A 25,155-nucleotide genomic window follows, 5' to 3' on the forward strand; every position below is an offset into this window, starting at 1 on the left:
GAAGATATTATCCTTTGTCTTCAATTTGCTTTCAGTATAACCAGAACAAATAAATGAATTCCAAAATAGGTAAACCAATTAATTATTAAGTGTAATTTAAAAAGAGAGGTCACATTGGATGCATTGGTATGGTGAGTTGACTAAAGGTGTCTGTTTAATATGCAAAGATTTCCTAGAGGAAATTTGAGTTCTGGGAAGGTCCCAATAACAGGATAATCCTAGAATCTTTAAATTAATTTTAAATGCCATCTAATGAATTAAATCAAAACCTTGAGACCTCAAAACACCAGATAATCTTTAAAATGCCCTATACTTTGTCTGTTCTGATGTTTCATAGAGTCATGGGATTGTACAGTTCATCTGACAGATCATCTAGTCCATTCCATTATGACAAATGAAGAAACCAAGACCCCAAGAAATTACATTACTTGCTCATAATTGAATAAGAGTAGAACTGAAACTAGAACTTGGGCTTTCTGATTATGCAACTGGTAGTTTTTCTGTTGTAGTTCTAGACCTTTTGTATATCTCATTATAATTCAAACCCATTTTCAAGTTCATTTCTTAATGGAGACATAAAATTCATCCTTGAAGGGCAAGGACAATCTTTTCTTTATATCTTCTTACTCCTCCATCCCCCATATTCCTGGCGCAATAGTTTATAAATAGTTGTCACTAAGCAAATATTGATTGATTGAATGGATTATCATTAAAAATATTCTGATAGACAAAATAATATTATAAAAGGTCTTGAATTGTAGACTTGTAACTTTTAAGTGTCCTTTATACAAGGACCTGAAATTAACTTAATGCAATATTTATGAGAAGAATGGACACTTACCACTTCCTCCCTTTTGGTCTTGTCAGTGGCTGGCCAAGCTTCCATGGGCAGATCTGGCAACATGGGTGGCAGTGGCTGCATGGGGAACAGAGGTGGCTGTGGTGGCAAAGGTAGCACTGCATGGATTGGGGTCTGGGGCTGCATGGGCTGCATGGGCTGCATGGGCTGGATGGGCTGGATGGGCTGGTGAGGCTGTGGTTGCTGGGCTGGCTGGGGCTGGTATGGCTGTTGGGCTGGCTGCGGGAGGTTAGGCTGATGGTGTTGTGTTGGTGCCATGGGGTGCTGTCCTGGCACTGGCATCACTGGTTGCTGGGGTGGCACTGGCTGTTGGGCGGCCATGATGGGGATTTGGTGTTGAGACGGTAAGGAATGACTTGGGGTGTGCTGCTGAGCCAGCACTGGGATGATTTGGTGGTGCAGCCATCCACCCATGGGTTCATAACCATAGGAGGGATACTAGTGAGAAATAGAAAGTCAGTTTATCATTGGCTTCATTTCCTTTCCTTCTAATTCCTAAGTGTCCTTAATGGAGAAATGGTAATACTTTATTTGTAATGATAGGGATATTTTAATAAAAATATCTCTTATCATGAGGATTTGTCATACTATAGCAATAAAAATTTTATTTGAAGGTAGCTTTTTCCTATTAAGAATCCTATGTAAAATAGCTGTTTTGTTTGGCTTACTACGGGAATTTAAATGTATTTATTTTTTAAAAAATATTTAAGGGGCAAAAAAATTAAAAATACATACCTGCTGTCTCACCATGCTTTGATACCATTTCAAAGGGGTAAGCACCTTAAGAAGAAAAAATTAATAATCAATAGTACTTCATAATTAATAGTTAACAGTTTTAGCTAAAATAGAATCAATTCCTTCAATATTATGGCAATTAAATTTGAGCTCCAAAAAATATAATTTTAGATAACACATTCATACATTTACACATTTACATAACATGATTTAACTTTTTGACTAATTAGGAAAAAAGTAAGAGGCTAACATTTCCTAGTCCTGGCTTCTGTATATCATGATCTATGTTGGTTCTTCCCTTTGAGGGGAAAAATCCTCTACCAGCAGTCTGATCTATACCATCAACCACCAACCAGTAACTACAAATTAATCAGTCTTTTAATTATTTTTCTGGAAGTAAGGGTGTCTTTTATTACACAGCCAATGGGTAAAGGCAGATGACATTTCAAAATAACCAGCCAACCTACTGTTCAGTAGTAAGATATTAAAGGAATAAAAAGGGAGAAAAAATCAAATCATATACACAGAGTAGGCAGCATTTTCACATTCATGCCTGGAATTCCATGTCTCTCATTCATTATCTCTTTCCTGAGAGGGAAGCAGAAGTCACTATAATCTATAGCTATATTTATCAGACTTCTGTCACCTTCTTATCCTGAGCCATATGCCATTGCCTTTTGCTTCCTGTCTTAAGGTTTGCTTAACCTCAAGGTCATACATTCCTAGTAATGGAATTATAGATCAGGAGCCAGAAAGGACCTCAGAAGCAATCTAGTTCAATCTCATTGTTTTCACAGATGGGGAAACTGAGACTCAGGGAAGTTGTGACTGAAGTCATATAGATAGTGTCAGAAATGAGATTTGGACTTGGATCAGAGCAAACTTAGAGACAAGTCTTCTTTCCACTATGTCTATATTTGATCAATGTACCACCTTCCACAGAAATGGAATCAACTCTTCAAGCTTTAAAGTCACAGAATTTTAAGGAAGCAATCATTGAGATTACCTAGTTTAATCATGTGATGAGAAAACTGAGAGCAAGAGAGCTTTTTACTTGCCCAGAGTTACAAAGCTAGCAGATTTGGAACTAAAGAACCAGTGTTTTTAATGCTGAGTCCACTGCTCTTTCTGTTATATCAAGCTACCTCCCAAAGGTGCCATGTTAGGTTACTTGTCATGGAATCAAATAGGGGGCCAGTGAAGTTAGCCTGTTAAGGGAACTGAAACTAGGATGCTGACAGAGGAAAGGTAAAGGAAAATATAGCTAGGAGAGACATTTAAAGAGTAAAAAAAAAAAAATCTCTCTCTGAGTTCAATCTAAGCATAAAACAAAGAGCAAAATGAACAAAAAGGAAAATTACCTCATAGCTGAAGTTAATATAACCAGGATGTCCAGGATGAGGTGGCAGCTTTTCAAAGGAAAAAAGGAAAGAGATCCAGTCATTTGGTAATTATTCACTCTGGTCACATAACTATAGAAACTCAGAGACAAAAGAAAACTTGGAAGTCATCTATGGTTCAGCATTTAGCACACGGTACCTGGCACATAGTGAGTGCTTAATAAATGTTTATTGGGTTGAATTGGATTAGTCCAATCCTTTTCTAAAGCTAGTATACCTTCTCTGACATCCCTGACAAATGGTTATCTATATAATCTATCTGAAGAACCCCATCACTTTGGAAATGATCCACTTCTCAAGGCATTCCCCTGGAGATGTCTTTTTTGATAGGGAGTTATCTTAAGAAAAATGTCCTTAATTTGTAATTTTCACTCATATCTTCTTCTTCCTCTTGTGTGAGTATCCCCCAAGATGTGAAATTCAAGTGTCCCATGTGATTTTTTTTGGACTATGTTTTCAGTTTGAAGTTTAGCATATAAAGGTAGGAGAAGTTAATTCCAACAAAATAATTAAGTCAAATATTAAAGAACTTATTTGGGTGCAGTCATAGAATCTCAGAGGTGGAAGAGATTTTAGAGACATTTTATTTGGATGTTTTGAGATGAATAACATTACTTGAACTTTTAGTATTCTAACTGTAAATACTTCAAATAGAGCTTATCATTATCTTAATATATCAAATTTAGAGCTGTATCATGCATAGTCTTATAAACAAGATCCTCCATCACTAGATGTACCTAAAAACAAGTTTGCTAATAATAAGCTCAATAATACATTTAAAGGTGAAATATTTCTCAGATCAAAATTTGCTTTATCCCCAGAATGGCAGCTGAGCATTGTCAGACTAAGATGTGATCCTCTCAAAATTAATCCTTTCCCTGTCATTTCAGGCAGAGATTTTATCTCTTAACTACTACTTCATCTCAGCTACCTCAACAATAGAAAATCAGAGGTGAAGGAAAACACATCTTTAAAGGGAATTTAGGAAGATCATATTTGCTTGATTACATAGACTGTTTTACTAGAATAATTTTTGGGGCTCTTCAGGGAATTCCCTTGCTTTTCTAGAGCTAAAATGTGGCTGTAAAACCTCTCCCATATACCAGTGGTCCTTGATCTCCACTAGCGTATGCATTTTTATTGCTAAGTAATGGGAAATGTTGCTTCAGATCCTCATTTCAAGGCTTTTAAATATGAGCACTGAGTTGTAAAGAGACTGTGATACTCACCGGAATAGCAAATGCTGCACCCAGGAGACAGGCAAGAAGAATCCAAGTCCTCATTTTTCTCAAGGTATCTGAAACAGGATTGCACGTCTAGATTGAATCTTTGCTTATTTATGTGTTTTTTTAAAATAGTACACAATGATATTGAAATTTTAATTAACACAAGGAACTATTTGCAGCCACTAAGGCTTTGGTAACTTCTAGACTTTTTAATATGACTTTATACAAAATTCAACCTTGAATTGATCATAAAATCCCTATTCGAATCCATATTGGATTAGATTTATAGCGTGCTCTGGTCATTGGTGTCATTCTTACATTGGATTAGATTTATGGTATGCTCTGCTCTTATATGTTATTCTTAGAATAACAATTGAAGCATAAAACTTTTAAATTTACATCTGTGTATATTTGTATATTTTTTCATCATGTGGATAGTATGGCATTTTCCATTGGAGCCTAGAGCACAATGACAACATAATTTATGGTCAATGATGACAAGAAATTTGTCATTGAATATTTAGAACCTCAGGAATTTTTAGTCATTCTTTTATTTTTCATATTTTAATTACAATTACATCAAAAATTTTAACATCCCTTTTTTTCTAGACTGACTTTTATAAGTTATAACTGATATTACAAATAAAAGATTAATTTTTTGAAAGAAAAAATGGAATACTCTTCCTTAAAATAATTAGTATAATGGATTAAAAGTTAGAATGAACCTTAGTCCAACATTGTTTTTTTTACAGATGAGAAATTATCAGCAATGTTAAATGACTTGTTCAAAGTCACTCAGTCGTAGAGCTGGGATTTGAACCCAGGTATTTAAAAAGTTAAATCTACTTGTAGATTTAAATTGTAGAGTATTCAAGTCAAAGCTTTAGCAACTTGAAATATGCCTCTCCTAAGAGATCGGAAATACAGAATAAATCACCTCAATTGATTCAGAACCTTAGTTTGGATTTAGCACCAGAAATAACCTTGGAGGTCTCAAAGTCTGACCTTCTCTTTGCAGATAATGAAACTGAAGCCTTTGGAAGTACAGTAGCCACACAAGCAAATTCTTTCCATCTACAAATCCTATGAAATAAATGCAATTAAAATGGTAAAAATAAAGTCTACTTACCTGTAACAATATTCAGATACAGTTGCTTTCTGTAAATTCTGAGAACCTTGATCTGATGGTTCTCTTCAAGCTCCATGCTCAATTTATACCATTCTCTTCCACTAGAGTAACCAATCCAGATTCAGGAGAGGGGGAAAAAAAGAAAAGAGTTGAGTTCAGCTAAAAATTCTAACATCATGGATTTTCAAGGTCAATCACTAGATTGGAATGTTATGATTAGAATACATGGGGTCTTTCATTATGGACAATAATAGGTTTATCACATCAAATGAGTATCATTGGCCTAAGCGTTTTATTTAGTAAGCAGATTATTTGCATGTACATACTGGTTAATTTGGAATCAGTTTGGAAATTTTATGTTATCATTGTCTGCTTCAGTATTACTTAAGCTTTATGTCAGCACATATGGCTGCTCTTTTTACTAAACAAAATTTACTTTGAATCTGTTGTATAACATAATATATGAATATGAAGACATACTGGAATCTGATCACCCAAATAGCAATTTTAATCAAGTTGTACTAGATAGATATTGTTCTAAAAAATGAAGAATTAGGTCATCAAAGGGAATAGGGTCCCTAATTCATCTAGAAAGTATAGTTGTAATTGTCTTATAAGTTTATTAATATTTTATAATTAACTAAAACAAAGCAGGCTAACAAGACATATGGGCAATTTGATGGCATATTAGGTAGACCCCTAGTCTGGAGTTGAAAAGATCCAGCCTCAGACAATTACTACTTGTGTGACCCTGGGTAAGTCTCTTAACTATGTTTGCCTTAGTTTCTTCATTTGTAAAATGAGCTGGAGAAGGAAATGATAAAACATTTCTGTTAAAGCCCCAAAAGGAGGCATAAAGAGTTAGACACAATTGAACAACAATAATACAACTCACTAAATATGTATTAGGTACCGACTGTGTGCCACACAATATATGAAATGCTAGACATATATAATAATAGGACAAAAATAGTTTTTATTTTTAAGGATCTCACAATCTAAAGAAAAGACAATATGGAAACAGTTATGAATAAACAATTTATACAGACTATGGAGTATATTTTTTTAAATAATAGAAAGAATATAGAAAATGGTAGAATGGAGGCACTAGGAAGAATGGAAATGGATAGATTATGTCTTAAAGGATTTGTTTTAAAGCTTGTTAGAAAGAGGAACCATTATGGCATTCTGAGAAATGGAGTAGCATTATCATAAGGAGGCAAGAGATGATTGACAGCATGCATTTAGAGCTGGAAGGGACTTTCAAGGACATCAAGTTCAAACCCCTCATTTTACAGATGAGGTACTGAGGTACAGAGAGATTAAGTGATTTGTCTATGATTAGATAGCAGTGTCTGAGATAGCATCTTTCCCAATCCAAGTCTGGCAATCTAGCCATTAAACCATGATTCCTTGAAAATGAGATATTAGTGGCTGAAAGACTTCTGAAAAGGAGGCTAAAAAAATGTGATGAGTAAATAATTAATAACTTGAAAAGATTAAAGTTGAGGCATAAGAAATAATGAAATATGGGGAGTTTAGGAGAAGGCACTAGCAATTAAGACTTTTTTATTTTCACATTGAATGTTTCATCTTTTGAAATATACTGAATGCTTTCTGTGTAATAGGATGCTTGAACAGATTTACCAAGCTCAAGAGAAGATCCTTATAAACTCATGCTGACTATGGGAACACCTAAAGATTCAAACCTAGTTGTTCCTAATTCCAGATCTGCCTTTCAATCTCTGGCACCACCTAGCTAGCTGCCACCAAGTCTAATTACTCCTGTGATTTGGTTCAGCAGGAGAAAAGTGGAAAGGGCAAGGGCAAGATTGAATTCAATATGAGGAAGGCTTCAAATTAGATGGAGTTGTATGTCCTTGACATTTGTCCTTCATTTTTGAAAAAGACAAATGATATCACAGATGATGTTTTGACTTGTGCATAAATTAGATTTAAATGAGGCGGATTTGTGCAAAGTCATCAGCCTTACTCTTTCTTCCTAAGTCTTATGGCAAGACATAAGTCAAGATGACTTGTGATGGCTCAGGATGCAGTGAATGACCTTGCCAGCTTTAAACTAGGCTCTAAACACTCCACCTGCTTTAAATACCTTTTTGTCCACTGAAACAAATTATTCTTATCTGAGCATTCTGTCACATGATTGGGATAGACACCCCTCAATTCACCCCCATGTCTGATGCCTGTTGATTTCCCTAAACCCATTTAGCCCATCTGACAAGACGATGTTCCCAGGCTGTGGACACTATGCATGCTACAGCCTTTTAAAGCAACAGGTGATAGGTGAATCAGAACACCAAAGGTGGATGAAAAGAGCTGGGCAAGTCCTCACCCCAAAAATGCTAGTCCTCCTGAACATTCATAAACTTACTTGTCATATCTGCAGGTTGGATTATAAACTCTAGGAGGGCAGGGACTGGGCCGTATCTAATCACTGAATTTATCCTATACCCAATACAATATTCTGCACACAGTAAGTTCTTAGTAAATAAGTGCTTGTTAAATATTGCTGAGTGGATAAAGACAGATCCTGCCAACTGCCTCTTTTTTTTATCTCTACGTTAGCATAAATGCATCATATCATCATCAACCCCCCATCAGTATTGTGGCAGAACTGGAAATACAATGATTTTGCATGTCATGATGGAAAAGGATCTCTCATTTGCAAAGAGTGAGAGAGGAAGGAAAAATAAAGCATTAAAATTACTATTAGTACTACTTTTGATAGGGAAAAAGGTTGAATTAAATGCCCTGAAGTCTCTTTTGGAGACTTGTAAATTTATGCTTCTTTGTTCCTAAGATCACTAAGTAGAAGTCTTCTCTAAAAAAGAAAAAAGCATGGATACTATACCAAGATTATAAGGAATTATATACTCTGTATTTTATATACTAAATTATATTGAGTAAGTTGTACTAAGTGTAAGGCATTACATACAAAAGGATATTCACACTACAATAGCTTGCTACAAGAATTATTAAATTTTATAAATCTTTAGAAAAAGATTGCTATCTAAGTAATAGACATAACAACATAAGATGATTTTTGTAATTCATTAATCAGTTTGTCAAAATGCAAGAGACTTCAAAATTTGGAATGGAAAGTATATGGAATAATTATTAAGAAAAAGTGTTGTGACAAAGTCATATTGAAAACTTAAAAAAAAAAAAAAAAAAAAAAAAAGTAGAGTCCAGTAGGAGCAAAGCCAGGTTCTTGTCTCTAGGCATACTATTAAGGCAGTTTGCTCCCGGTAGATTTACACTAGTGACCACTAATTCATACCCTTTCAAAATTACTAGTAAATTACTTGTAGCTTGTGAATGGGTACAGAGCATGCTTACCCCATCAAATGTGACAGATTTGTACTGCTAAAATTGGTGATGTGAGAGAAGGAGCCCTGTAAACTTGTGCAATTCACCTCAATCCTTTGAAAGTCTGAGTTTTTGAAAGTGAAGGAGGCAGCTATGTACTTGGCAACAGTTTTCTACAGAAGATTTTCCACTCTGTGGCATTAAGTCATTTCAGCAACTGGGTAGGAAGTTAAGCTCTTTAAATATATTAAGCACTGATAGTTTTCCAGGCTTTGATGAGTAGGGGCACAGTAACTTTTACTTTGCAGCTCCCTGAATCACAAGGACTTTATTTTTAATTATTTCTAGGCTTGAAATATGGTGTTTTACATAAAGTTACAGCTATATAATGCCAAAAAAATCTAATTACCAAATTTCAAAAAGTCAGTTGAATCATTATTTTTGACCTTAAGTAATTTTGACTAAATTGACTTAATTTTCTTATAATGTTTCATTTTAATTTTTTTTTGAACAGCAGAATAATATAATGGGTAATCGCCTCAAGGCCAAAAAACCCTTTTCTGACACATACTGGTTTGCTACTTACCCTGGCAAGTCTTGTAACTTCTCATTATTCTAGATAACAAAGTTATAGAGTAGTATAAATATAAATTATAGCACCAATCAGCATTGAGAGAAGGAACTGATATTCCCATATGCATGAGATCAGAAGTTCAGTCACTATCCTATTTTTTAAAAGGATTTCAAATCATTTGACTTCAAAAACATAATTAACTGAACTTAACATTTGTTTTGGATCTTATAAACCCAAGTATTTTCTGCATATGTTATCTTTTCGTCTTATTGTTTATAAATATAAGTGCTGTATTTTATATGGTATTTAGCAATTTCATGAGTGTGTATTTCACATGAAACTAAATACTCACTCAATCACCAAAGCTATAAAAGCTTTCTTTGAAGTATCAGGGTTGTGGTTCTGGACATATTGTTGGCATATTTATTCTTTCATCCCAGGATCCAAGAGCTCACTCACTTGCCTAAGCTAACATGAAGGAAAAACAACCCTGCTTTTCCATCTCAGGAGAAAGTAATATTTCCCCCAACCTTACCACACACAGAGATTGATAAATTAATTATAAAAAATACCTTTGTGATATAATTGCTGGATTTACATGCAAATTTGATCACAGTTATTGAAGTAAGCAATTTCTTTAAGGATCTGTGATTACATTGGTAAGACAACTTTCTTTACAGATATACACTTCTGTCAGTTCTGGTTTTCTCTATGTAAAATGGAGAGAAATAATAGCAGCTAATTCCCAGGGTTGTTGTGAGGACCAAGTGAAATAATAATTGTAAAACATTTATCACAGTGCCTGGTACCTGATAGGAAATCTATAAATGTTAACTATTATCATTAGTAGTCATCATTATTATTATCATTAATATGATTCATTATGTGGGCTGATAGTCTGTCATGAGTCTTATACTTGAAACCTTTCCCACAGGTCTTTAATAGATCAGAGATTCCGCCTTCAAAAACCTGGGGTTTATGGGATATGAATGTAATAGAATACTTTTGTGCCAAAAAATGATAAAGGGAATGTGTTGTATCCTGCTTTCTAGAGCCCCCATGCTGGGTTGGTTAAAATCTACCATCTTAGTGGAGGAGTGATGAGGCAAGACTCCCAAGGATGATTAAAATGTGGAGTTTTTATTCCAAGTTCTTTCCCCTTTATATACCCCCATACCCTTATATAACCAAAACAACACTGTGCATGCACTAAGTATATACTGTGCACAGGGGCCAAGAGTTCTTAGGGGAGATGGGGAGCTGAACCAGACATTGTTAGCAGGTTCCCTCTGTACTGAAGGGTCTTATACTTTACCCAGAGTTCCCCCACTATTTGTGGTCCTCTACAGGGATGGTTTCAGAGAACCCTGGGAAGACTTAGATGAATTGCTTCATATTGAAGTATGCAGAATTGGGAGAACAATGTATACAAGAACAACCACATTATAAAAGCAAACAACTTTGAAAGACTAAACCAACCATGTTTCTGTAGGATTGTGAAATAGGCTACCCAGCATCTGAAGAGAGATATTAGACTCAAAGTACTAATGGAGATCTATTTTTTTAGATGTGACCAACATAGGAATTAATTTTTCGTGAAATGCAAATTTGCTACAAAAATTTTGTTTTTCTGTTTCAAGGTGGAGCGAAAGTCATGAAGAGAGAGAAAAATAAATTTTTGTTAATTTTTAAAATGTAAAAGAAGAAAAAAATATGCAGGGCCTCTTCTATACCATGATCTAGTAGGGGCCCTCAAACTACACCCGCGGGTCAAATGCAGCAGCTGAGGAAGATTATCCCCCTCACCCAAGGTTATGAAGTTTCTTTATTTAAAGGCCCACAAAACAAAGTTTTTGTTTTTACTATAGTCCAGCCATCCAATAGTCTGAGGGACAGTGAACTGGCCCCCTGTTTAAAAAGTTTGAGGACCCCTGATTAGAAGGCGTAGAATGATAGTGTTAAAGGCAAATGTAATAATAATAATAATAATGATATATATCCAGAAATAAATTTATAATCATATTTGTGCCTAAATATAGGTGCATGCATATATATATATGTATATATATATATATATTTATGTATTGTGTGGATATAAACATGTATTTATGTAATAACAAAACAAATTGGCCATTTCCAGTATCCACTGAGTGATTTAATCTCTATAGAAAATATAATTTTAATTCTGGATTTCTTTATATAATAAATGTCATGGACCTCTAAAGCCTTCCAGTAAAGAGTATCAGCTTTTTTCAGAATAATTTTTTAAATGAATAAAATAAAATTACAAATTCAAAAAGGGAAAGAATTATATTAAAATACAATAATCAAATTATTAATTTTAAAAATTCAGGGACTCAGTTTAAGGACTTCTATTTTAGATTAAAGAGTTGGTTGCTCTTAAGTCATGTAAAAATATCTAAAATCATGGCAAACCCTTCTGTTACAAAAGTCTAAAAAGATATACAAAAACATTTCATTGATGGGCATTGTTGAAGAAGCATGCCTGTCAGAATTCAAAACTTTGAGTTGTTATGGAAATCTTTCAGAAATGTTCCACACTTTTTTTCTGGTCTTCGTAAGTGGTGGATATTTAATATGTTTTTGTTTGTTTTGCCATTTGTTGATCACTCATAATCAACATTATAAATCTAAGTTATTGGGCCAGATTGTACTATTTCAAGAGTTTGATATTTATAGAGTCCTTTCTGTATCTGCTGTTGATCTTGGGTCTGGTTTTTATAACTTGTCCATCACCTTCCTTCCTATCATCAAGTGATCTGTCACTTGTTATCAAACAGGCTTGGTTTTGTTTTGTTTTGGTTTTTTCAGTTCTATCTCCTTACTGCTTGAGGATTCTAATTGACAGTGAATTAGAAAATTCACTCCTAAGAAATGTGAATGAAAGAAAATCTCTGAATTTTAATTGAAAACAACAACAACAACAACAACAACAACAACAAAAAACCCTCTGAATTCTGAGGGAACTCCTTGAAAGTAATTATAAGTGGATTTTATTAGATTTAAAGCATGTATTTTGTAAAATCCATTTGGCGCCATAAAAGTTGTTTTTACTTATTTCCTATTTTCCAAATCCAGGCAACTACATGGTACAGTGGGTAAAGTGCTGGATATGGGGTCAGGAAGATAAGAATTCAACATTTGTCACTATTTATTGTTATTAATTAATACTGCTGAACAAGGCACAGCTTTAGAGAATGATCAGACCTCAGAGATCCTCTAATATATCAATCAGCCTCATTTTCAGGTGAGAAAACTAAAGACCAGAGAATTTAAATGATTTGGAAAAAGTCACACAAGTACTAAGTGACAGAAGCAGGTTTTTGAATTCTGGAATTTTGACAAAAATTCAAAAGGTTCTCCAGAATAATTAGATAAGAAAAACTTGCCATCTTAACTTCTTTTATCAAGGATTCCCTTTGGCAATTTGATGAAGGCTACTAATAGAATAATGTTGTTACATGCATATAATACCTAAAATTATAAAGAAAACTAATTATCACAGTATTTTTTTAAAAGTTCATAGAACCCAAGTTAATAAAATTCTGTCTTCTCCAAGAAGTCTTTCCTGATCCCCCTTTAATGGTAGCCTTTCCCATTTTAATTTTCACTAATTTGTTCTGTCTATATTTTGTTTATACATAATTGTTTATAAGTTATCTCTCCCATGAAACTATGAGCTTTTTGAAAGCTTGACTATCTTTTGCCTTTCTTTGGATCCCCAACATTTATCACAGACCCTGGAACATGATGTTGTTTATTGTTCATTCATTTCAGTCATATCTGACTTTTCATGACTCCATTTGGGGTTTTCTTGGTAAAGAAAGCTTTAGCTTGCTATTTCCTTCTCCATTTCATTTTACAGATGAGAAAACTGAGGCAAATAGGATTAAGTGATTTGTCCAGTGTCATATAGCTAGTAAATATGTGTGTAAGGTTGAACTTAAACATAGGTCTTCAAGACTCCAGCCCAGATGTTCTATCTAATGCGCCCCTGCCTGACACATAGGAAGCACTTAATAAATGTTAATTGATGGATAACTTAAAATGTGGCAAACCAAACACTTATGTGGGCAGGGAAGGGTGAATCACTTCAAAAATAGAGCAATATGACCATCATTCCCCATAGCATTTAGGTTCATTAAAATTCTAACAAAAGGTTGGAGTTCAATCTTTTTGAAGCTTTCTCACCTTTCCATGTATATGTGTGTGCTCATCTCAAAAAAAAAAAAAAAAAAGCCAAAAAGAAGCTTCTGTCAATTATAACAGCACGCCTGTAATAATTAAGCAATCATGGAAGGAGTTTATGCAGCTTGTAATTTACAAGTCTTGCTTTCATTTGCTTAATTAGATGGCAGGGAATTTTCAGTCAATGAGATTACATGTATATGGATGGTAGTTTGTTTGGGTGATAATTACATAGTAAATGAAGGGAGTGAGAACTTAGCATTTGTGTTGTCAAAAGGAGCATTTTTGTTTGTCTCACATAAAACTTACTAGCATAAATTTTGTATACAGATCTATTAGACAATTTTCTATTATGGAAAGAATTGACAAAGTTCTCTTCCACTTATTATAGATTTGAATCTTTTTTTTTTCCCCTGAGGCAATTGGGGTTAAGTGACTTGTCTGGGATCACACAGCTAGAAGTGTTAAGTGTATGAGGTTAAATTTGAATTCAGGTCCTCCTGACTTAGGGGCTGGTTCTCTAGCCACTGCACCACCAAGTTGTCCCTAGATTTGAATCTTTGAAACCATTGATTCCCAAACTAGGGATTAATGATCTCTAGACTTAGAATGTGTTTGTTTCTGTCATTATATTTACATGTTCAGTGATTAATACTAGCATATAACAGGTAGTTCCAGGAATACTTAATCCATTAATTGATTGATAGAAGGATTTCCAGCAGTTACTCTAGCATAGAGATAATAATGAGAAACATGGTAAAGTGGAAAAAAGTTCTGGATTTGAAATCAGAAAACCTAGAACTGAATTCTCAAATGATGTTAACTTTTCTAGGATTCAGTTGTCTCTTTCATTTTAATATTGTGGTGGTTCAGTCATTTCAGTTATATGACTTTCAGGGTTTTCTTAGTAAAGATACTGGAGTGGTTTGGCATTTCTTTCTCTAGCTAATTTTACAGGTGAGGAAACTAAGGCAAAAACAGTTAAGTGACTTGGTTACTAGATTGTTCATTCATTTTTAAAATAAGAAAATTGGATTAGGTGACTGTGAAGGTTTTCTGGAGGCAGCCTTAGTCTCAGTTGAAATAAATAATTACTCCAAAATGCAGCCAGCTGGTAAAAATTCAAACGTTTATTTCTCCTTCTAAATTAGCCCAGTTAGTTCAGAGACCTAACTCTCTGCTTGAGTTCTTGCATCTTTGTCCTTGGCTTCTGCCTTTGCTTTCTTCAGCCTCCAGCCAGCACTAAGGTAGAAGATGCAATGAATCTCTCTTGCCTCAAAGATAGGGCTTGTAGACTTTCTTCCAGAGTGCTCTGTCTCTGACCCCAGTCAATGTTCCCCCAAAAACTCCCTTGAGTCGCTCACTGGAACTGTATTTATGCCACTTCTCTGAGAGTGGGATTGTGGGATATCTCCCAGCATGCTCTTTGAAATCTCCCAAACATGTGAACTCCATTGAGTACTTAGATACTTATGAGCTCTCTAAAGGTGTGAACACAAGCATTGTTTCCATCAGTTGTACTTAGTACCTAGTTTCAAGTTCTGGCCCAAAATATCTTTTTGGGCCAGAACTTGAAACTAGGCCATTGGAGTATGGCTTAACAGTTTGTAAAGATTCCAATAGGTGACCTATAAGATTCCTTGGAGGCCTAAATTCTATTAATTCTATGGCTTGTACAAAGAAGGTGCTTGAAAATTGCTTGTTGAATTGAAATTTCTGAACTTGCCTCAAAATTGAGATTGGAAAAAAGATAGGAAAAAGGAACCCAGTGTTATTTTTTTAAATTAGATCTTCATTTAAATGACATGTGACTAGGAAAATTACCTTTCCTTTTTAAATTACAAAAAGAAAGTCAAAATTTCATTTAAAAACAAAATTTAATGTTACAGGCCAATTCAGTATCTGAATGAATGTGAAAGAATCATTGTGTGGATAACCAAAGAATTATTTACAATTGACTTTTCTGGTTATACAACATGATTTTATTTGAAGTAATTTTTGCTTAAAATGACCATAGTAAAACTAGTTTGAGGTTTGAGGTCTTAAAGCAGGAAGTATTACATTTAAAGAATACCATGCTAATCAAAAAGTGAATTCTTAAGAGTTGACTAAATTATTTTAATCTGTCATAGTAAAGATTGGGAATGAAGAAAATCTAGGTAGCCATAAAATTTTAGAGCAGATGGTAGAAGACTTTAGTGAACATGCTGTTCGACCCTTTCATTTTATGGATTAGGAAACTCAGCCTATTGAGGCTTAATCAGAGGTAAATTAGTAGCCTAGCATCACATAGCTAGTTAAAGGAAAAAGTATCTGGAGTACTGTGTTAAACATATCTTCTATTTAGTTTTTAAAATTTTTTATTTAATTATTTTATGTAAATTTTTTAAAATAACATTGCTCCCAAGCAGTGCAGTCACTTGATATAAATGATAATATTAATGTTTATACATCCCTGAAATAAGGGACAAGTCATTCAGGGTCAAGTCCTTTCTCAATAAATTCTGCAAAAATTCTAGCATTTTCATAGAATTATACTTTTATCTATTTTGGTAATGATCTGTTTATCAAAAATTAGAGCAAAAGACATCCAGCAATAGTTATTCAAACCATGCGGTTGGTCTTAAGTTCTCCATCCTGGTTGCCAGATGAAGTTTCATTCTCTATCACCCAGTGCTTGTACTGGCTTGTACTTAAACAATGCTACACAGTCTGGAATTTTGTCTGTCAGAGAATCTATTAGTACAGGCTTTATATAACATTATATTGGATTATTTATTGGAACTGGGTCCACAAAGATCTGTAATGATGGATTATTGAGATGGTAAAGTGAATTTCTTGCAGGCAGGAACTTTTTTTCATTTTGTTTCTATATCCTCAGAACTCAGCACATTTTATTTTGTGCATGAAGAAAATACATAGTAAATGCTTGTTGGATTAGCTTCAGAAATATTTTTTGTTTTCATTAATGTTGCATTCTCAATGGTTATGATAATATGATATGATATATGATAATATGATAATAGAATGTGAGTTCTACAGGTTTAATCAAAATAAAATTTTTAAAAGTGCGTATATGTTGTTTGATTAAAAGCCTAATTGAATTTGTATAGAATTTCCAGAACTTAATTCTAAATCAACAGGTGATACAATTTTTCAGTGTACTATGGAGGAGGGATAAACTATATCAGAAGATATAATTCACATCAGTGAAACAGTAATAATAATAGTTCATAGCTTTATGTCCCTTTAAGTTTTACAATGCCTTTTCATGCAACAAAATTCTAAGATCAATAGTGCCAGTATTAATCTCCTCAAGACCTTTTCAAATATCAAAAAATATTATACTATCTTGGTTTGAATTCTTTCATATTTGAATATGTCTTGAACTATACTTTCCTTGGGAGAGGATATGGATAAGGAAATGACATTATTTGGAAAAAATCTCATGCAACCAAGAATATGTTATAAAAATATAAATGTGTTAAAATGGAACAAAATATAAGTCTAACAAGCTTTTCCATATTTTTTTTTTAGTATTGTAATATTAATAGATTAGATTCTATGGAATTCTTTTTGGGAAGCTTGAAATAGGATGGAAACTCCTGACCTCAGATCATTTTGAATTATAAAACTACAAAAGGAAAAATTAAAACCATAATGCAGTGCTCAGTAACTGTATTCCAATGATTATGAGTTGAATTCTTCTAAGACCTCAATCTGTTTGTCTTTTATTTCATGAGCAATTCTTTCATTTTGAAACTAAGACCTCAGTTCCATTGGTAAGTACATGAAAGGAATAGACTATTTTCAACTAATTAACTGGTCAATTGAATAAAATGATCAATTTAATTTCCTGTCTCCCTACCCCACCTCACTCCTACCATCTCCAATGATTTGAGGTATTGCTTCACTGAATTTCACAGAGTCAAATTGAATTTGTCTTTGTGTTGACTCAGTAGAGCTGTGACCCAGCAATTAGTGGCTCACCACAGCTAGTCCCATGTAATCAGTCTATCTTGATATGAAGTTGCATTCTTTAGTCTGAATGAGTTGTTAAGATGACCAATAGCAGAATGTAATGATTTTTTTTTTTTTTTTTTTTTTTTTTTTGCTGCATAGTGTTAGTTCCTTGAACTATATATCTCTTCCTTGCATAGTGAATTAAATGTTCTCACAGTTGATGTACCACCAAATATTTTTCTTTCCCTTTGGTTTTTAATCTTAGTCTTCACAACAAACAATCCAATGGTAGTGTTTCCCCTCAGCCTGTTGTCATTATCTCTGATCCAGCAAAAATTAGCATAATATATTCTGCTTCCTGAGTCAATCAATGCTAATGAAAAACAGAATTGCATATCTTGTACTTGACAGACTTTTCCTTCCCCCAGGTTGTAATAGTAGTATATGTCCTGAGACACACATATTTCCAGTATGGAAATGAAAATCCCTTGCTTAACAATAAATGACTCATTAAAAATCTACATGTCATTCTTAAGAATACAGAAAACTGACAAATAGTTCCCACCTGTGTTTTGTAAAAGGCTTGGTTTAGAAAAATCTTGGCTTATTTAAAATGAATGTCCAAAGGAAATGTTTCAAAGCTGTGGGCTCAGGTCCACCAGAAAGTATGTTTCTGGGGAAATCTGGAAAAAGCATTAATTTATTGCTTCGTGGGAAAATAATGCCATTAGGTTTTGCCTCCCCACCCTTCCCTGGTCACCCTCAAAGAGGAAAAAAAATCACAAAATTTGAAAGTTCACAGACAAACTGGGACTTGTGGAAAGTAACCTTGGCAGCAGTTTGCAGATTCCTTAGAAACATATTAAATACTTGTGAGAAAAGCATTGTTTTTATCCATCCCTTGCTGAATTGAAATTGGGCAGAAGAGTATAGTTGAAACAAAATTGAAACCTGCATGTCAGGACAGGTAACAGGTCCCCTTTTCAACCCTCTAATTCTATGATTCCATATGTCACACCAGCCTTCTCCTTTCCACAGCTTTAGAAGAGTAACATGCCATTCTATAGAACCAGAAAGTAACAGGTCTGAACATTTTTAGTACATACTTAATATCTTCTGACAGTGTTCATTCTTGAACTATGAAATCATTATCAGCAAATGATTTTATGGTCCTTTTCCCTCCCTCACCTTAAGTACAATGGGCATGTTGGATAGTGAATTGGGATCTGAATTGGTAACCAGAAAAAGCTGGGAACAAGTTTTGCCACTGATACATACACATGGGTTTTTGGTCCAAGGAAAATAAGTGATTCTCTAAGAATATAAGTTTCAAAGCTGATATAGATTTGAATTTAGTAGAGAAAGTTTCCTAAGTAGGAGTTTTTATAGCAACAAAATTATAGGTTCATTCCAAAAAGAATAATAAAAACAACAATAAAACAGCAATCAATCAAACAAATCATTATTTCTTCACATGTATGTATACATCTTTCACAAGTTACTGATATAAAGCAAATATTGGCTAGTGATTAGTCTTTAAGCCATAATCCTGATATACCAATCAGTCCTTGGATAATAACCAGTAAAAAGGCACTTATTAAATACCTATTATATACCAGAAACTGAGCATTGAGGATTAAAAAAAAAAAAACCGTCAGCTCTAAAGGAGTTTATGTTTGAAAGGGGAAGATAAAATGCATGCTACATTTAAACAAGATATATGCAGCATAAATTGGAGATGGTTAGCAGAAAGAAGATACTACCATTAAGGAAAATTAGTAAAGGCTTCTTGCAGGCCATCACCAGGACTATGGTTGAAGTCTTGTCCCAGGACTTTTAACAAAACTCAAAGTCACTAACTGACCTTCATGACAAGGTTTCTGAGCATAAAATAAAATGACATTCTATAAAAGGACTACATAAATATTGAAGGAGAGAGTAGAGAGTTAGCTTTAAAATACTTCTAGCAACTGTAAAATATAATTATATATAATATGTATTTTTATATTAATATATGCTTATATGGTCTAATTTTAATAACACTAAATATTAATTTAATAACATTTAATAAGAACAATAAGCACAGTCTTTAAAACTCTAGTGAATGGTGTCTTTGGTGATACCCAATTTCATTAATACGTGTAAAATCACAAATAGATGCAAATTATAATAGTTAGTGAGTGAATAAATCAGTAAAAATGGTGTAATTATTAAGTGGAAAAAGTATTTTGAAAAGGAAATAAATACGGACCTTAAAAACGTATTATACAAGAGAAACATTGTGATAACTATCTAAATTTACTACAGACATATATCAGAATGATGTGTGGTAGAGTGAAAATGAATTTTGAGTTGAGACCCAGGTCAAATTCAGTTTCTATCACTTAGTTAGAGAAACTTGGGCAGTTATATAGCCTCTCTGATCCTTAATTCCATTATTTATAAAGTGGAGATAATGATACTATATATAGTAGTAGATTTGGGGGAAGCTCAATTAAAATGATAGGTATAGAGCACTTTACCACATAAGATATCAACTATTACTATTGTCATATTATAAATGTTTTTCTTTGCATTAAAAGGTTCAATTTTTAAAGAAACAAAGCAAAACAAGGAGAGTCAGAGATAGAGACACGTAGAAAGGGAAGGAAGGAAGGAAGGAAGGAAGGAAGGAAGGAAGGAGGGAGGGAGCATTTACTAAATATCTACTCTGAGCCTTGCATTGTGTTAAGTACTTTATAAATATCTTACTTGATCCTCACAACAACTCAGAGAAGTAGATATTATTTTTACAGATGTTTTACAGTTGACAAAATTGAGGCAGATAGTTGTTAAGTGACTGGCCAAGGTTATACAACTTGTAAGTTATCAGAGGTCACATTTGAACTCAAATCTTTCTGATTCTAGGATGTCTTTTTTCCTCTCAATTCCCATTCCCTTATTTTATTGAATTTTTCATCACTAAACAAAATTTTTTTGAGGGAAGGCAGTGATAAATTCTTATTCATAGCACTTCTGTTATAGCTTATAGTAGTAATTCTCAAAAGGCAAAGTTCAAGTCAAGAATCTTGTTTCCTTTCTTTGTTGTCAGAAATCATTTGACTGAAATTTTGATGAGTTCAATAAGCTTGTAAATATATTGTATAATGTATTCCTGAGGGAGACAGTACATTTGACTAGCTTTCAAGACCATTCTGGATTTTTTTTAAGATTTTTTAGAACTAAAAAAAACTTTGGAGATCATACACTCTTAACTTTTTATTTTCTTGATGAAGAAATCAAGCTCCAAAGAAGTTATATGAGATTTAGTAATAAGTTTACTTTTAATTTTTGTTGAGTTCTTTGTCTTTATTTAGATCACCTAAATTTTGTAATATATCTCTCAACTTCCCATCCTCATAAAAAAATTTGATTCTTTTAGCAAATAATAAAAAGAGAAAATGATACTTCACATATTACTAACATATTAAATGATGCCCATATTACATGTAATATCCTCCGCCTCTACAAAGAAAGGAGGAAAGTTTGCTGAAAAATACATTTTAGTGACCAAAAAGGAGCTTGCTATTAAGAGCCACATAGGAAAAAAAAACTATATAAATTTAAAGTATCATGATGAGTATACTACATATGGCTATTTCTCTTGTGCCTTATAAATCAACTATTTCAAGCAGGTAAGAATCCTATTTTTCTAATTCCACCAATTGTCTCTTGCCAGATGTGGTAAATCATAGCACAGATTTTCATTTCTTTTCAGAGATGTTTCTTAATATATATATATATATATATTATATATATATTCTTTATATGATATAGAATTTCTATATTTCTGTAATAAAACCATTAAAAGAATAAAAATAAACAATATTTGGAGAGATTAGAAAGGTCCTCCAGTGCACCAATATGCTTTAATTTGATTTTAGTAAGATAACACAAAAGTTGACTTGTAATACAAAGACTAATTAGAATAACTAGATTGAGAGAAGTTATTAGTTTGATAATGGCCATTTTAATGATTTATTCATTAGTCTATTTTACAATTTGATTCCAAATGTTTCTTTTTCCTTGGCTTTGAATAAGTTTATAGGTGGTATCAGATCTAAGTAAATTGAAAAACAACAGATTAATTTATTGAATTTCTAAATTACCAACATTGTTTCATTCTATCTTTCAATTCAATCAAATCAAGTCAATTTAGCAAACAGTTGTGTATCTCCTATATCACTAGTATCCCAAAGAATACTGGGTACAAGGTGATACAAAAACAAAAATGAAAACAGTCTCTGACTTCAACAAATTTTGTTTTGCCTGGTGAATGAAACAAGTAACTACATGAAGAAATAAGAAATTATTTTTTAATTTGAGAGAATTTTTCTCATTCTTCCTCTTTCTTTTCCCTTCTTTCAATGCACACCTTTTTCTCACCCCTACTTTTTTTTAAATCATCCCAAAGTAATTCACACCCATGCCTTTGGTATATGTAGACATCTTCTAATTGCCCTAACATTGATAAAATTCTTAGTAGTCACATGTACCATCTTCCCATATGGGAAAGGAAGCACTTTAACTTCATGAAGTCCCTTATAGTTACCTTTTTTATGCTCTAGTCTTCAATCTGAATTTAAATTTTCTATTCTGGTCTCTTTAACAGGAGTGCTTGAAAATACTATATTTCATTTGATATCCATCCCCCCCCCCCCCGAAAATTGTACTCAGTTTTGCTCAGTCAGTTATTTTTGATTGTGATCCTAACTTCTTTCCCTTCCAGAACATCATATTACAAGCCCTCCACTTCTTTAATATGGTAATTACTAAATCTTATCTTGTAATATTTTCTCCTTGACTAGGAAGTTCTGGAGTTTTGTAATAATTTTCATAGATTTCTTTAAGTAGATGATGAATTCTTTCCATTTCTATTTTATTCTTTGGAAGTAAGATTCAAGGGTAGTTTTCTTTGAAAATAAGATAAATAGGGTTTTTCTTTAATCATGGCTTTCAGATAATCCAATAATTCTTAAAATATGACTCCTCAATCTATATTCCAGGTCAATTGTTTTTCTAATGAGATATTTCACATTTTCTTCTATTTAAAAATATTCTTTTGACTTTGTTTTATTGTTTCTTGAAGTCTTGGCAACATTAACTCCCATTTGCCCAATTCTAATTTTTAAGAAGTTATTTTCTTCAATGAGCTTTAGTATCTCTTTTCTCCATTTGGCCAATTCTACTTTTAAAGTTTTATTTCCTCAGTGGATTTTTGTGTCTCTTTTACCAAACTATTAATTCTTTTTTCCCATAATTTTCTTGCATCATTCTCATTCAACCCCTCCCCCATTTTCTCTCTACCTCTTTAATTTCTTTAACTCTAGAAATTCTTGCTGATGCAAATAGCATTTTTCTCTACTTTTAGCTGTTTTCATATTGTTGTCTTCTGAGTTAATGTCTTGGTCTTCAAAATAACAGCTTTTTATGGTCAAATTCTTTGTTTTTTTCCCCTCCTATTTGTTATCTTTGAACTCAATGTTGAAGGTGGACTCTGCTCACCTAGGGTGGGGATGCTTTATGCCAACCTTCAGACTTTTTTATTCTACTGTTTTCAGAGCTAGTTCTGGGAGTCTGTAAGATTTCCATGTTTCCAACATGGTGTTATCCAGAGAGAGCTGTGTCACTGTTTTCCTGGTCTATATTATGGTCTTGACCCAGAAAGGACTTGTGCTTCAACTCAAAACCTTAATACTTTTCTTAACCTTACAGACCATGGAACTGGAACCCCAAACTGCTTATAGGCAATAGAGTTGTCCATCAGTGCCAGCAAAGAGTCCCATATTATCTGTTTCTAGGTAGTTATTTTAACCCCCTTATGGTCTCTGGTTTGATAAATATTGAAACTGCTACTGCTGCTACTGTCCCTACTATCTTCAAGGGCCATTTGTTAATGCTTCTGTTTCTTTCTAGATCTACATCTACTCAGTGTTCTCTTCTTTGGGACCTCCTACATTGTCTAAGGCGAGAAAAGTGTTCCCCTTTGACCTTTTGTGGGCTCAGTCACTCCAAAACTTTATTTGAGGCATTATTTTGAAGTTGTTTGGAGAGGAATGTTGGGAAAGTTCAGCTGGGACCTGTACTCTGCCATTTTGGCCTTTCCTGCATGTTGTTAAATTTAGCAGTTTCATGTCTCAACTGAGAGCTTCTTCCCACACTATATCTATAGCACAAGTGAAGAAAAATCAAGTGGAAAAGAAAGGAGACAAAGATGCAATAGAATGTTGGAGGTGTAATATCCACCAGTAAAATGGTGATCCTGATGTCAATGTGCCTCAAAAGACAAGTTGGCCCAAAACCTCAGCCGTGTGGAATTTTCCTCTAAATAACATCTCAGCCCAATTAATTTTGCTTCCGAAGTTGTTTCTATCTATAGGTTGTTACTGTAGAGGGCTGGAACTCTGAAAAGGTGTACTTAAGATTCATATAGTTGGTGAGATTATAATTCTCTAGCTATTGATGTACTCACTCTAGTCAAGTACATAAGGGGATGTCTTGGAGCATGCTCAAGTGTGGTTGGGCATTCTCTGTGTGAGGGTAGTGATTTGATTGTACTGGAGTATTTAGAGAAGTCATGGAGGACTCTTGCTCTCTCAGCCTGCAGCGATCTCAGCCACAGAGAAGACTTCAGGCTCCAGACTCCATCTTTGACCAGCCATATGGCTACTCTCCTGCCTCCTTCACTTCACTCCCCGACTAAGCCCAAGGCCTTGGGCTGATCCAGAGGCCCACCAGTGAGCTAGCCTGGTCCTTAGAGATTGTCAAAAGTGGCTTGGTTTCTCCACACCCCCCCCCCCCAACTTCCTTAAAAACTTAGCTCACTTGCGTCTTCCTACATCATTCATCTCTCAACTTCTCCAGCTATTGGTACTCTCTGTCCCCCACAAATGTGTGTGTGTGTGTGTGTGTGTGTGTGTGTGTACATACATTTCCCCTTATGTCTCCTGATACATAGTTGTCCCTTAATAAATGCTGGTTGATTAATTGAAGATTTCCAGATTTTGAAAAATAAGTTACTATACTATAATGTTGTATCTACATTGGGGCAGTTTTCCAACAACTGAAACTACTTAAATGTTTTCCTCTTTTGAGAGGTATGGGGTGTGGAGTGTACCTCTCTTTCTTGCATTCATAAAGTATAAGTTCATAGTACCTTTAATAGTGTCATTCACCTTATAGAATCTATCAAATGTGAGTCAGAGAACTCAATCTGAAAGTTATTAATTTTTATATAAATGAATCCATAAAAGTAAAGTTTAAAGGAAATAATTAAACTCAAAATTAGGAGACAGGTTTTAAGGTCTGTCCTGCACTAACTAGCAGTTAAGAGCATAAGCAAATTGTTCAACCTCCCCTGACTTCAACATTTTTGTTAGTAAAATGGAAAGACTAGATTAGATCAGGGATTCTTAACCTATTTTGGGGAGGGGCAGGAAAGGGGAGTCATAAATTCCTTTTTAAGTCTAGTGAAGCTTCCTGATCCCTTCCAGAGTAATGTTTTTAAATGCATAAAATAAAATGCATAGAATTACAAAGGAAAACAAATGTCAGTGAAAATAAAGATGTAATTCCCCTCCTCAAGTTCAGAGACCTCCTGAAATTTATCCACAGACCCTTGGGGATTCATGGACCCCAGGTTAAGAACCCCTGGCCTTGAGAAAAACCAAGGTCCCTTCTAGGTCTAACTG

At 33.9% G+C, this 25,155-nt stretch overlaps 2 protein-coding genes across 3 annotated transcripts in view; one reads left to right on the top strand and one right to left on the bottom strand.

Moving 5' to 3' along the window:
* Positions 1-25,155, top strand: part of ARHGAP6 (Rho GTPase activating protein 6) — a 580,691-nt gene that overhangs the window by 413,556 nt on the left and 141,980 nt on the right. The gene's annotated exons all lie outside the window — the stretch shown is intronic.
* Positions 570-4,277, bottom strand: AMELX (amelogenin X-linked). Its single transcript, XM_012546100.3, has 4 exons — positions 4,224-4,277; positions 2,956-3,003; positions 1,595-1,639; positions 570-1,297 (listed from the first exon to the last, which is right to left on the bottom strand). Exons 1-4 carry the CDS (start codon positions 4,275-4,277, stop codon positions 773-775), a joined length of 672 nt encoding a protein of 223 aa, XP_012401554.2. The 3' UTR covers positions 570-772.

The sequence above is a fragment of the Sarcophilus harrisii genome, chromosome 3, assembly GCF_902635505.1.
Source record: "Sarcophilus harrisii chromosome 3, mSarHar1.11, whole genome shotgun sequence".
Lineage (NCBI taxonomy): Eukaryota > Metazoa > Chordata > Mammalia > Dasyuromorphia > Dasyuridae > Sarcophilus > Sarcophilus harrisii.